Below are 13755 nucleotides of genomic sequence, written 5' to 3'. Positions count from 1 at the left end.
GATGTAGTGGAGGAAAAGGTGCCCATGCGGGTGCCCATGGCTACTCCTTTGGTTTTTGTTTGGGGCACCCGCTTGGGCCCCAGCTATGCCTGGGGCCAATCAGGGAGCCCTGACTGACAGATATAAACAGGAGATTCGGAAGGTGGGAGGGGTGGGGGCTTGCTGAGTCTGTATTGTCTGCACTTTTGTATGTAACAGTACTGTGTAATGTACAACTGTCATTGTTGTTGTCTCTTTATATCTTTGTGAAACTGGGATTTTAGGTTTGTCCTCATGTGCCTGTAAACTGTTTGAATGGTAGGGTTTGGGGCCTGGCTTTGCTGCTCCTCTCCTTTGTAACATTGCTGTCTCTTGCAAAAAAAAATAAACAGGAGATTCAGAGTCCCCTCAGTCTAGGGCACTGACTCTGTGCTGGCTGGTATTACAGTCAGTGTGTTACTGTTAGTTTTGGCTTCCCCTCTTTTTTGGAGGGGGAAACTTGATTTCTTAACTGGCTGAATTATTTAGCCAGTTTGTTAACTGGCATTCCTTTTAGTGAGGACTGATTGTTAAACTCCTGATGCACATAATGTGTTTCAGGTGTAATTCAGTTCTCATTAGAGGATTGTTGTTTCACTGGCTGATTACAGCCTGTGTTACTCTTCTTTTTTCACTCTTTTTGAGAAAAGGACAATGTTAATTTTGTGGTAGGGCTTAGCCCAAGGACTCTAGTTTCCTTTGTTTTTTGTATGTGTTTTCACTTTTTATTGGTGTTTGGACTGAGCCCTTGTGGAAGACATACATTTCACCAGAGAAGCTGTTCCTGTGGGGAGGCCTAGCCCTGGGACTGGGCCTCTGAAGAGTGAACACTTGTGTGTGTGCTGGGAGGTGAGCAGTTGCTGTATCCTGGAGTTTGGGAGAAGATCTTTCCTTCAGGAGTGGACCAAACCCCTGTGAGTTAACTGCACCTGTACAATGTTCCTGTGAGTGGGCCTGGCACTCCATGGCTGGACCAGGACTCTATGGAGACTGAACACCTGTGGGGTGTGCATTTGCTGCCTTCAGGAGTGGACTCTACCCTAGGACTGTGTATAGCAATGGACTCTGCAGTTTGGAGCGTACTCTATTTCTGAAATTGCACATTGTATACTGGAGTGGACTCCTCCTGGAAATGGATTCCATATCTTGAAGATTGTATAGATTTGGACTGTGTACCAGAAAGGATTCTGTTTTTTTTTGTTAACTAACTGTATTGTGGTGTTTATTGGGTCTGTCACCTGCACTATCTTGCGTGTCCCTGAGTCTGGCAGGCCTTGTTGTGAGCTGGGAGGCTCATGGGTCATCCCGAAAGCTGTCACCCTGAGAGCCGGAGGATGGGGAGGCCACCCTGATGCCAGTGTCCCTGAGAGCCAGATGGTGGGTAGTCCATTCTGAGTGCTATCGTCCCGATTAAGGGGTAATCGGGACGGGCTGTCCTAGAGGTGGTCGAAAGATGTCAGAGCAGCTGAGAGCCAGAAGGTCTGTGGAGGCGGGCTGAGATCCGGAAGGCTTGTGGGCTACCCTACATACTGTCGTCCCAAGGAAGGGGACGGGCTGTCTAGAGGTAGCTGAGAGGTGTGCCAGGATAGCCCACTGGTCAGAGGCGCAACAGGGCGGGTGAGAGCCCAATGGTACGTAGGGGCAGACCGAGAGCCAAAAGGCGAGTAGCCGTCCTCAGTGCTGTCACCCCGGGCAGGTACTGGGGCAGGCTGCCGCAGAGGTGGTTGAAAGGTGCTGAGGGTGGTTAGTGAAGCCGGAAGGTGGGTAGGCCGTGCTGACTGCTGTCACCCCGGGTGGGTACTGGGGCGGACAGTCCTAGAGGTGGGCGAAAGGTGTGTCAGGGCGGACCGAGAACTGGAAGGTGGGTAGGGGCGGGCTGCCTTAGTGGTCGGAAGGTGGGAGGGGTGGGGGCTTGCTGGGTCTGTATTGTCTGCACTTTTGTATGTAACAGTATTGTCTAATGTACAAATGTCACTGTTGATGTCTCTTTATATTTTGTGAAACTGGGATTTGAGGTTTGTCCTCATGTCCCTGTAAACTGTTTGAACGGTAGGGTTTGGGGCCTGGCTTTGCTGCTCCTCTCCTTTGTAAAATTGCTGTCTCTTGTATGCAGCTGTAAATGTAACTTTGTTGTAAACTGTTTTTGTAACTTATTTAATAAAATAATATAAAACAGGAGATTGAGTCCCCTCAGTTTAGGGCACTGACTCTGTGCTGGCTGGTGTTATAGTCAGTGTGTTACTGTTGGTTTCTGCTTTTCATCTTTTTGGAGGGGGGGGGGGGGAGAGAAACTGATTCCTGAACTGGCTGAATTATTTAGCCAGCTTGTTAACAGGCATTCCCCTTGATGAGGACTGATTTGTTAAACTCCTGATGCACATAATGTGTTTCAGGTGTCACTCGGTTTTCATTAGGGGATTGTTGTTTCACTGGCTGGTTACAGCTGGTGTGTTACTCTTTTCACTCCTTTTGAGAAAAAGGTGTCAGGGCAGACTGAGCTGGAAGGGGCATGGTGGACTGAGAGCCAGAAGGTGTTATAGTGGGCTGACTTAGAGTAGCCAAAAGGTGGGAGGGACAGGGGCTTGCTGGGTCTGTATTGTCTGCACTTTTGTACATGAGACAATACTGTTACATATGAAAAGACAGTGACAATGACATATGTAGAACTGGGATTTGAGGTTTGACCTCGTCTCCCTGTAAACTGGTTGAACAGTAGAGTTTGAGGCCTGGCTATGCTGCTCCTCTCCCTTGTAAAATTGCTGTTGTATACAGCTGTAAATGGTGGTAAGTTTGTTTTTTTTTTCCTTTTTTTTGTAAACTATTTATTAATTTTTTAATAAAATAAAAAAACAGGAGTATAAGAGTCCTCTCACTGATGGAATTGAGCTAACTGGTCAGAGTTCATGTACTATGCTTGTGTAAATAGTGACTTGGTGATAGAACACCAGCCTTTGTGCAGTTATTTCACCTAATACAGAAGAACCTTGATTATCCAAAAATCCGATAATCCGAAGGAGATTGAGGTCCCATTAGAAACATTACATCAAAGACATGTTTCCAACAGTGACCATGTCTTTTGGTTACAGTAATTTAAACAGGCACCATCTCCAAATGCTTTTGGATGGCGTTGGGGGATAGTATTGGGGGGGGGTGGGGCTTGCGCGCTGTGTGTTGCTGCAGTCTCCTGAATGGGGAGCAGACTTTTAAAATTCCGAGTCCCAAAGGAAAGGCACTTAATCTGGTGCAGCATGTGGGCTACGGACCCCGGAACACCGTGAGCCACTGGAGCAGCACGTGGGCTACTAACCCCAGGACACCACGAGCAGTGAGCCCAGGTACAGTGAAATGGACTACGAGTACTGGAACACCATGAGCAGTGAGACCTGGAGCAGCTCATGGACTACGAGCTCTGGTACAGCACAATGGGCTGTGAGCCCCACAACACTGAACAGTAAGCCCTGGTACAACGCAATGTGCTGCAAGCCCCAGAACAATGTGAACAGCGAGCTCTGGTACAGTGCACGGGGTGAGAGTCGGGTGTGTGGTGCTGGAAAAGCACAGCAGAGCAGGCATCATCCGAGGAGCAGGAGAATTGATGTTTCGAGCACAGAGCTTAGGCTGCAAGCTCCAGAGCAGTGTGGGGAAGCAGCCTCTGAGCAGTGCGCAGACAGTGAGCTCTGGGCGGAGAATGGCATGAGGGAAGCTGTCCTGGCACTTGCCTTGGAGCAGTGAGTGGTCTGTACTTGGAGCGGAGCAGGATGGCTGTTGAACTGGGGTCTGATGTTGGTGGTCAGACCACGTATTGATGCCCTGCCCTGAGCTGCTACATTGTAATGTCTAATTAAAATGTCCTAACTTGCTGTAGTGTCAACTCTTTAATGGTGTCCTAGTATGAACTTATTTATTAACTCTGTAAAGTAATGCAATTACTTTTATTCCACTAATGTATCTAAGAATTGTACATCAGTACTTGTACCTAAAGATGTTGGCATAAAAAGGCAGACATTGTAAAATATTTTCACTGTACTACTATAATGAAGAACATGTGACAATAAAAAGGATATTCCATAAAAAAATTATATTCTAGCTGGGAGAAATCATAATTTGGAAGGTGCTGTCGAATCAGCCTTGGTGACTTACTGCAGTGCATCTTGTCAATGGTAAATATAATTGTGGCTATACTCCATTGTTGAAGGGTGACAATATGAATGTGGTCAATAAGATGCCAATCCAGTAGGTTGCTATGACCTAGATGGTATCACACCTCTTGAATGGTGTTTGAACTGCACCCATCCAGGCAGGTGGCAATTATTCCATCACACTCTTGACTTGTACCTTGTAGAATGTAAGTAAGCATTAAAGAGACAGTTACTCACTACAGAATTCTTAGCCTCTGATTTGTCCTTGTAGTAACAGCTGGAAAATATGTTGCTGGAAAAGCGCAGCAGATCAGCCAGCATCCAAGGAGCAGGAGAATTGACGTTTCGGGCATAAGCCCTTCCTGAAGAAGGGCTTATGCCCGAAACGTCGATTCTCCTGTTCGTTGGATGCTGCCTGACCTGCTGCGCTTTTCCAGCAACACATTTTCAGCTCTGATCTCCAGCATCTGCAGCCCTCACTTTCTCCATGAATGTTACTTATCCTGTTTCAGCCCAAGCCTGAATATTGTCTTGGTTTTACTTCATAAGGATGTAATTTACAGTTCTCAGAAACTGAATCAGATTATGTCTCATGGAAGGAATTGTGTGCAGCAAATCAGCATCACTGTGAAGTGGGCCTGTGTTAGAAGAGTAGCAGTGGTGGGAGATAAAAACTGGCAGCAGAGACCCCCTTCAATTACCCATCAGAGCCGAAGAATAATGTCAATGAAAAACTGGTAGGTGATTGGTGGGTGTTTTTTCGATGTCTCTTTTGATTGACAAAGCAATTTATATCAGCAGACAATATTACAGCTGAACAATGTTAGAAAATTTACTTTTAAAATAATTCAAATTCTAATTAATTAAATATAATTGAGATGGCTGGGCAGATGATGTATTGCAGTTGTAGCATGTTGGAGCTGGTGGACAATGGAGAAATACATGGTGACCAAATCTGTAGCAAGTGTTAGTTGCTCAAGAAACTCTGGCTCAGGGATGATGACCTGTCTGAGCTGTGGGTGCTCTAACATGTTGGGGAGGGGAGAATTGTCTGGATACGTGGTTCAGGAGACAGGGGGAGACAATGGCCTAGTGCTAGTTTGCTGGACTATTAGGCCAGAGACTTAGATAATGTTCTGGGGACCCAGATTCAAATCCTGCCACAGCCGCTGGTGGAATTTGAATTCAATAAACATCTGGAATTAAGAACCTCACAATGACTATGAATCCATTCCCAATTGTCAAGGAAAAACCCATCTGGTTTACTAATGTTCTTTAGGGAAGGAAACTACCATCCTTACCTGGTCTGGCCTACATGTGACTCCAGATAGACAGCAATGTGATTGACTCTTAACTGTCCTCTGGGTGATAAAAGTACTGCCTAGCCAGCGATGCCCTCATCCCATGAATGAATAAGAAAAGTCACACCTTTTGCATTACAGGTAGTTCTCCTATAAAGCAGTACTTGTATTCCTGTGCGACACCGTGTTATAGAAAATCACAATAGAAGTAATGGGGCCTATGGGGAAAAAAGGGTTAAGGACTCCAGTTTAGCAAACCTGTCCATTTCATACTAAAGATAATTTCCATTGTATTGTGCAGAGCTACTACTGCTGGGTCAAAATCTTTGAACTCTTTTCCTATCAGTATTGTGAGTGAACCTACACCAGCTGGACTGCAGCAATTCATATTTAATCTCTCCTCAGAAAAGCCTTCTTTGACTTGATATTCAATTTTATAGTCATACATTCATTTTGTCTCATTATAGTTCTATTAAGTATCTTTAGGATTGTTTTTCAGCATCAAAAGTGCTATTCATTCTAAGTTGTGGAGAACACCTGTTTAGTCAGTATCATAAAGATTAAGGGAATTCATAGATGTTTAGCTCTCTTGGGTTTGCTTCCTTTCCCAACTCGGGTTGACCATGACTCAAAGTTAACCAAATTAAGTCTGTGTTGCTGGAAAAGCGCAGCAGGTCAGGCAGCATCAAAGGAGCAGGAGAATCAACGTTTCGGGCATGAGCCCTTCTTCAGGAATGAGAAAAGTGTGTCCAGCAGGCTAAGATAAAAGGTAGGGAGGAAGGACTTGGGGGAGGGGCGTTAGAAATGCGATAGGTGGAGGGAGGTCAAGGTGAGGGTGATAGGCCGGAGTGGGGTGGGGGCGGAGAGGTCAGGAAGAAGATTGCAGGTTAGGAAGGCGGTGCTGAGTTCGAGGGATTTGACTGAGACAAGGTGGGGGGAGGGGAAATGAGGAAACTGGAGAAATCTGAGTTCATCCCTTGTGGTTGGAGGGTTCCTAGGCGGAAGATGAGGCGCTCTTCCTCCAATCGTCGTGTTGCTATGGTCTGGTGATGGAGGAGTCCAAGGACCTGCATGTCCTTAGTGGAGCGGGAGGGGGAGTTGAAGTGTTGAGCCACGGGGTGGTTGGGTTGGTTGGTCCGGGTGTCCCAGAGGTGTTCTCTGAAACGTTCCGCAAGTAGGCGGCCTGTCTCCCCAATATAGAGGTGGCCACATCGGGTGCAGCGGATGCAGTAAATGATGTGTGTGGAGGTGCAGGTGAATTTGTGGCGGATATGGAAGGATCCCTTGGGATCCTCCATCGCCAGACCATAGCAACACGACGGTTGGAGGAAGAGCGCCTCATCTTCTGCCTAGGAACCCTCCAACCACAAGGGATGAACTCAGATTTCTCCAGTTTCCTCATTTCCCCTCCCCCCACCTTGTCTCAGTCAAATCCCTCGAACTCAGCACCGCCTTCCTAATCTGCAAACTTCTTCCTGACCTCTCTACCCCCACCCCACTCCGGCCTATCACCCTCACCTTGACCTCCCTCCACCTATCGCATTTCCAAAGCCCCTCCCCCAAGTCCCTCCTCCCTACCTTTTATCTTAGCCTGCTGGACACACTTTTCTCATTCCTGAAGAAGGGCTCATGCCCGAAACGTCGATTCTCCTGCTCCTTTGATGCTGCCTGACCTGCTGCACTTTTCCAGCAACACGTTTTCAGCTCTGATCTCCAGTATCTGCTGTCCTCACTTTCTCCTCAAATTAAGTTTGTGCCTACCTCATGGCAGCTCCTGGATCCGCAGTCATCTGATTGGTAACAAACACTGCCACATTATATTCTGCAAAAGGATGAATAAAAATTATTCTTTTTTTATGTAAAACCAGCTGTTAGAAACTCTAATTCTGGAAAGTAAAGTCTGGCTCAGAAATCTTAAAAAGTCACATTTGTAATAAGATTAGAGTGTAGAGAAATTGCATCCCTTCTTTCGCAAGTAAGAATTGATACAATCCAGAAATAGTTGGACAGTTTGTTACTGGATTATTTGAAAAGCAAGTATCCAGGTACAATTCTTTTCGCTCTAGTCAAAGTGCTATGGTAAATGTTTATACCCCAACAGTACCCATAACCAAAATCAACTAACAGCACAGCCAAATAATTAAACATAATGACTTCTCATTTCCATGGCTTTTATCACATAGACAGATCACTGCAAAAAGGTGATAAAAGGAGAAATAGGGCTGATTTAGGGCCAAAAAAATGGTTTGATATATGGAGGCAGGGGTCATAGCTGAGATACTAAATTAATACTTTACATCTGTTTTTCCCAAAGAAGATGCTACCGAAAATGATCTAGGATTGATGAAGATGAATTATTGAACAGGCTGTGAGTATTGGAAGTTGACAAGCGCAGGGACCAGATGACAAGAATGTTGAGGGAAATAAGAGTAGAAATTGCAGAGGCACTGGCCATTATTCTTCAGTTTAAATTGCAAATTTTTACACTTGTTCAAAAAGAGATGTAAAGATAGGCCTAGCAACCAAAGTGTAGTTTAACCTTGGCTCTTGGAAACTTCTAGAAACAACAATTCAGTACAAGGCTGATCTGATTGCATTTGCACATTCATGTTTGGCACAGTGGTTAGTGATTAGCAATGCTATCTCATAGCGCCAATGACCCAGGTTCAATTCTTCCCCTCAGGTGACTGTGTAAAGTTTACACATTCTCCCTGTGTCTACGTGGGTTCCCTCCAGGTGCTCTGGTTTTCTCCTACAGTCCAAAAAGGTGCAGGTTAGGTGGATTTGCCATGCTAAATTGGCCATTGTGTCCAGGGATGGAGGCTAGGTGAATTAGCCATGGGAAATGGAGGATTACAGGTATAGGGTGGCAGGTGGGTCTGGGTGAGATGATCTTTGGAGGATCAGTGTGAACGTGATGGGCCGAATGGCCTGCTTCCATATTGTAGAGATTCTAACAGACATGTGAGCAAAGCTATGGACAAGGACAACAGCAAACCTGGATACAGAGTTAGCTGAGCAATAATAATGGTTCATGGATGTTTTCTGGGCTGGATGAAAGTTTGTAGTGCAGCTTCCCAGCAGTCAGTGTTGGGGCCCATGCTTTTCCTGATATATATTAATAACCTAGTCTTTGGTGCGAGGATGCAATTTCGACAATTGTGGATAATTTGAAACTTGAAAGCACAGAGAAGGATCTTCAAAAATACACTGACAAGTTGGTGGAATGGGCTGACAACTGACATATAACGTTCAATGTTGACAAGTGTGAAGTGATTAATTTTGGTGGGAAGAACAGGAAATGATAATAGAAAAGAGCCCAGTAACCTTCGTGTAAATATGCATAGGTCACTGAAGATGCCAGCATTAGCACAGCAAGCTGGTAATGAAGTATACAGCACCCTAGGTTTATTAATAGGGGCATAGAAGATAAAGCAAGGAGATTATGCTGAAATTGTATGAGACAATAGTTTGGCCTCAGCTGGAGTATTGCATCCAGTTCTGGGTGCCACACTTCAGGAAGGGTGTGAAGCCAATGAAAAGGGTGCAGAAACGATTCAATGAGAATTGTTCCAGGACAGAGGAAATTCAGTTATGGAGAATTTAGGAAAAAATAATTTTCATGCAACAAGTGGTTAAGGTCTGGAATGCATCTCGTGAAAGTGTGGTGGAAGCAGATTACATCAAGACATTTGAAAGAGAATTAGACTGCTACTTGAAAAGGAATAACATGCAGATTTATGGGACAAGGTAAGGGAATGGGACTAAAGGGAATGTTCATTTGAAGAGCTGACACTCTGATGATGAATGTTTCAATCCAAATATTTACTCTTTGAAGTATCTAATGCTATGTATTTTGTCCTCTGATTTAATGCCTGTGATGTTCCAAATGTGTATCTGAAAACTGTCTGACTGCTTCATAAGTCTAGAGTATGAAGAACATGTCTCCACAGGCAGCAGAAAGTGACCTACTTCTGTGCTGTAACAATTCTGCATTTCTGTGATTTGGATAGTGAAGAAGGTGTTTGACTTGCTTTCCTTTACTGGTCAGAGCATTGAGAATAGGAGTTGGGGTCATGCTGTGACCTTTGGAATATTGTGTGCAATTCTGGTCTTCCTCCGACAGGAAGGATGTTGTGAAACTTGAAAGGGTTCAGAAAAGATTTACAAGTATGTTGCCAGGGTTGAAGGGTTTGAGCTATAGGGAGAGGCTGAATAGGCTGGGGCTGTTTTCCCTGGAGCGGCAGAGGCTGAGGTGACCTAACAGAGGTTTATAAAATTAAGAGGGGCATGCGTAGGATAAATAGACAAGGTTCCCCACTGTAAGTAATCTAATCTAATCTTTTCCCTGTGTTGGGAGAGTCCAAAATTAGAGAGAATAGGTTTAGCGTGAAGGGGAAAGATTTAAAAGGGACCTAATGGGCAACTTTTCACACAGGTGGTGTGAATATGGAATGAGCTGTCAGAGGAAGTAGTGGAGGCTAGTACAATTACAACATTTAAAAGGCATCTGGGTGGGTAAATGAACAAGAAGGATTTAGAGGGATATGGGCCAAGTGCTAGCAAATGGGACTAGGTTAATTTAGGATATCTGGTTGGCATGTTGGACCGAATAGTCTGCTTCTGTGCTGATAGCTCTATATATCACTTTTCTAACTGAACCACTGAGGAGCTGTTCAACTCACAGGGGTTCTGTGCAGAGTAAGAAATACTGTGTATGTTCCAAAAGTTTCATCATTTAACATTGGTCACTTTGTACAGAATAGAAGTACAATTTAGCAATCTTTTGGAAATTTTGAATGTCACAAATTCATAAGATTCCCATTAAATTTAAATAGAATTGCTATCATGCTCTTTCTAATTGTGACATCATTATCCTCTTCGTCCAAACATGTTCAATACCTTTGTGCATGATGACACCTTTTCGTTACTTCCTAGTTATATACATTCTTCATGATGAAAGACATGCATCGTTAGAACATCTCGGACCAGGTGCACTCGCGTTTACAACAGTCTCTTAACAACTTTGGATGTTTCCTGGACTTTGGCTGATGCTGAATGCAAGTACGCCCAGATAGAGATGGAGGGTTTGGCAGTCAACTCTGGCGTGAGGAACTGGATTTGTCATAGTGACAGATCATGAACTCCTGCTGGGGGCTACTGAAGGCAGACAAGGCGGTGCCGCCCATAATTTCTGGTCAAAATCAACAATGGATTCTTATTCTCAGCATGTATAAGTACAAGTTGGAACACCGCCCAGGAATCCAAGTGGCTCATGTGGATACCTCGGATTGTGTCCTACTGGCAGATACTCTACTGATGATGCCTCTCTTGGAAGAGTCCATTTTTGTTTTAAACTTTCTCGACTCGCTTCCGGTCACCGCTGACAATATCCGACTTTGGGCACAAAAAGATCTTGTTCTAGCAAAACTAAAATAGCTAGTGGCAATGGGGGAAACAGAAAGGCCATCACAACCAGGATTGGAACATGTCTGGACCTGGTCAGACCAGATCACCAAAGAGGATGGCATATTACTGTGGTGAGCAAGGGTGATTGTCTGAGTAAAGTTCGCCACCAGATACTGGCTGAACTCCACCAGGGTCATCCAGGGGCTTCCAAGATAAAGATGCTAGCAAGAAGTTATGTCTGGTGGCCAAGGTTGGATGCTGAAATGGCAACATTGGTATGGCAGTGCCCAGAGTGCCAACAAGGACAAAAATTGTCATTGGCAGCGCCTCCACTTTGGGAATGGCTGGGTTAACTCTGGACTTGGTTGCATGTCGACCATGCAGGTCCTTTCATGGGCTCAATGTTCTTAGTCATTGTGGATGTCCATGCAAAGTGGTTGGATGTTCAAATAGTTCATTCAGCGAATTCTGGGATGGCGATTGAAGAGCTGGGAGCATCGTTCGCGATACATGGACTCCCGGAAGTATTGGTCACAATGGGACATCATTTACCAGCCGGGAATTCGAGTATTCCTCAAGTCAAATGGTATTTGGCACAGAAGGACAGATCCATACCATCCATTGTCCAATGGTCTGGCGCACAGAGCAATCAAAACTTTGAAGGCAGGTTTAAAGAAATAGCCTGCAGCGTCACTGGATACCAAACTGTAACAGTTCCTGTTTGATTATAGGACCACCCCTTACGCAACTACAGGGATAGCTCAGGCAGAGTTAAAAATCACACAACACCAGGTTATAGTCCAACAGGTATATTTGGAAGCACTAGTTTTCGGAGCACTGCTCCTTCATCAGGTTGTGGAGTATATACACTAGCTCCAAAAGCTAGTGCTTCCAAATAAACCTGTTGGACTATAACCTGGTGTTGTGTGATTTTTAACTTTGTACACCCCAGTCCAACACTGGCATCTCCAAATCATAGCTTCAGCAGAGTTGCTGATGGGAAGAAGATTCTGTACTAGGTTAACCTGATATTCCTGGACCTGGGTAGGAGCAGAGGGGTGGAGCGGTGAGACAGCATCAAGAACACCATGCTTCCTCTAAGCGAGAGTAACAACTTACTTCAGGGGATGAAGTTTGGTGCCAGAACCACGGCCCGATGTGGGTATGAAATGAGGCTGACATGAGGTTTTGTCCCATACCTTACGAAGTTTCAGGAGGTGGGCGGCCCTTTACAAACATGGATCACCTGAAAACTGCTATCTCTCAAACAGGGTAGGAGCCAAACATACCTGATCCCTCAGAACAGCCAGAAGAACTGTCAGAAACGGTGGGTTCTCCCCCTCCATCTAGTGTCAAGGAAACCTCAGAGTCCGGGTTTGATGCAGCTTTGATACCAGCAGAAGGAGAGAAGGGAACTCTCCCAAGATGCAAGAGTCGGGCTATAGTCTGGTACCTGCCACCCATATTAGAGTCTGAGTCAGAGGAACGGTGATATATTTCCAAGTCAGGATGGTGAATCCATCAGACAGTGACTGAATTTACATCTCAGTCATAACTGGCTGCTGCAGACTTCATCTAAAAAACACATTTTGGAGTTAAAAGTTAACAATGTCCACTTCGGGTACTTTGGGATTCTAACTCTTTGTCATGACAGACTGACGATAAAATTCAAAATGCAGCCATGTATTCAGACCTTAACTTGGATACTATCTACATCACAGACTTCTTGAAGACAAACCTCAGGAAATATGGACTTGGAGAAAAAAAACACATAAGCAAGACCTACCTGATCAGTGAGCTCAAGTAACGGGATTATTTCCTTCAAAGAACATCGATAACAAAAGATCTTGCAAACTTATGCACTATGAGATAATGCATTATTCAGAACAGTACACCAACTGAACAATACATTTCCTAAATATGCAAGACTCTTTCATAATTACCTTCAGAGATTTTCTGGAGACGAGACAGCATCTGAGCCAGTTTCTGCTGACGTTCTGCAAGTTCACCACGGCCACTGAAATCCACTCGGAAAAGTGCCATGATTGAATCTATGATCTAAAGAGCAAATATACAATCAAAAACATTAATTTAAGGAACATAATAGAAAAATAAAGGATCAGAATTGCAACACTTCTTTGTGCAGCTAAACAGAAAACAAACATAAATTGCCCTTTTCACCTGGAGATGTCTGAATTACTGACAGCTGTTAAAACAGCTGGAAGGTACAAAAAGGTATTGAGCATCTGGCTTATTAACTGAGCTTAACAAATTACATGGCTCTGGTATTTACAGAGAGGATGCAGGTGAGGCTGAAAATAATTGAAGAACCTGTTAAGGCAGGACTTCATTCACAATTTTAATCTACATTTTCCATTTGGTAGCCAGCTCATTGAATGGCTTGGTGAGTGGAGGCAGATTGCCAGGCTGCTAGTCCTTAGGGTAAGTAAGCAAGAACTGGAAAGTTGCAGATGCTAAATTGATTGTGAATTATTATTGTCATGCAGTTAGATCAACTGTGGTTGACCTCTTCATCCTGAAAAAGCAGGAAATTAGAGACCCATGAGAGGAGTCTGCCAGAGGGTGAACTGGCAATCTGGGCCATGAAGGACTTGCCCTGAATTGGGTGGCTGCAGTATAAGCAGCTGGTGACGTGAGACTGATGTGCAGCAGAGAGAGGTGTAATGTTTATTGAATGTGAAATAACTCCACAGAGGCTGGTATCCCATCACTAAGTCTTCCTTTATTTACACATGAACAGTCCTTAACTTTAGTACTGCCTCTTCAGAGTCATGTGCCAGAGCATCAGTATCTCTGACACTTTTTGTATGTGGCTAAAGTTAAAAGTCACACAACACCAGGTGATAGTCCAACAGGTTTATTTGGAA

At 44.5% G+C, this 13755-nt stretch overlaps 1 protein-coding gene across 1 annotated transcript in view; it reads right to left on the bottom strand.

Moving 5' to 3' along the window:
• The window catches only part of dmc1 (DNA meiotic recombinase 1), a 216943-nt gene that overhangs the window by 21296 nt on the left and 181892 nt on the right, over positions 1–13755 (bottom strand). Inside the window, exons 11-12 of the mRNA XM_087978126.1 lie at positions 12811–12925; positions 7220–7280 (exon numbers count right to left, since the gene is read on the bottom strand). Coding sequence (XP_087834252.1) covers positions 7220–7280; positions 12811–12925 — 176 coding nt within the window. The remainder of the gene's footprint in view (positions 1–7219; positions 7281–12810; positions 12926–13755) is intronic.

This window comes from Chiloscyllium plagiosum, unplaced genomic scaffold (genome assembly GCF_037043375.1).
Source record: "Chiloscyllium plagiosum isolate Xiang-an unplaced genomic scaffold, Cpla_swu_hap1 HiC_scaffold_33, whole genome shotgun sequence".
Lineage (NCBI taxonomy): Eukaryota > Metazoa > Chordata > Chondrichthyes > Orectolobiformes > Hemiscylliidae > Chiloscyllium > Chiloscyllium plagiosum.
The sequence above is the reverse complement of the archived record's forward strand: the minus strand, read 5'-3'. Positions and strand labels throughout refer to the sequence as shown.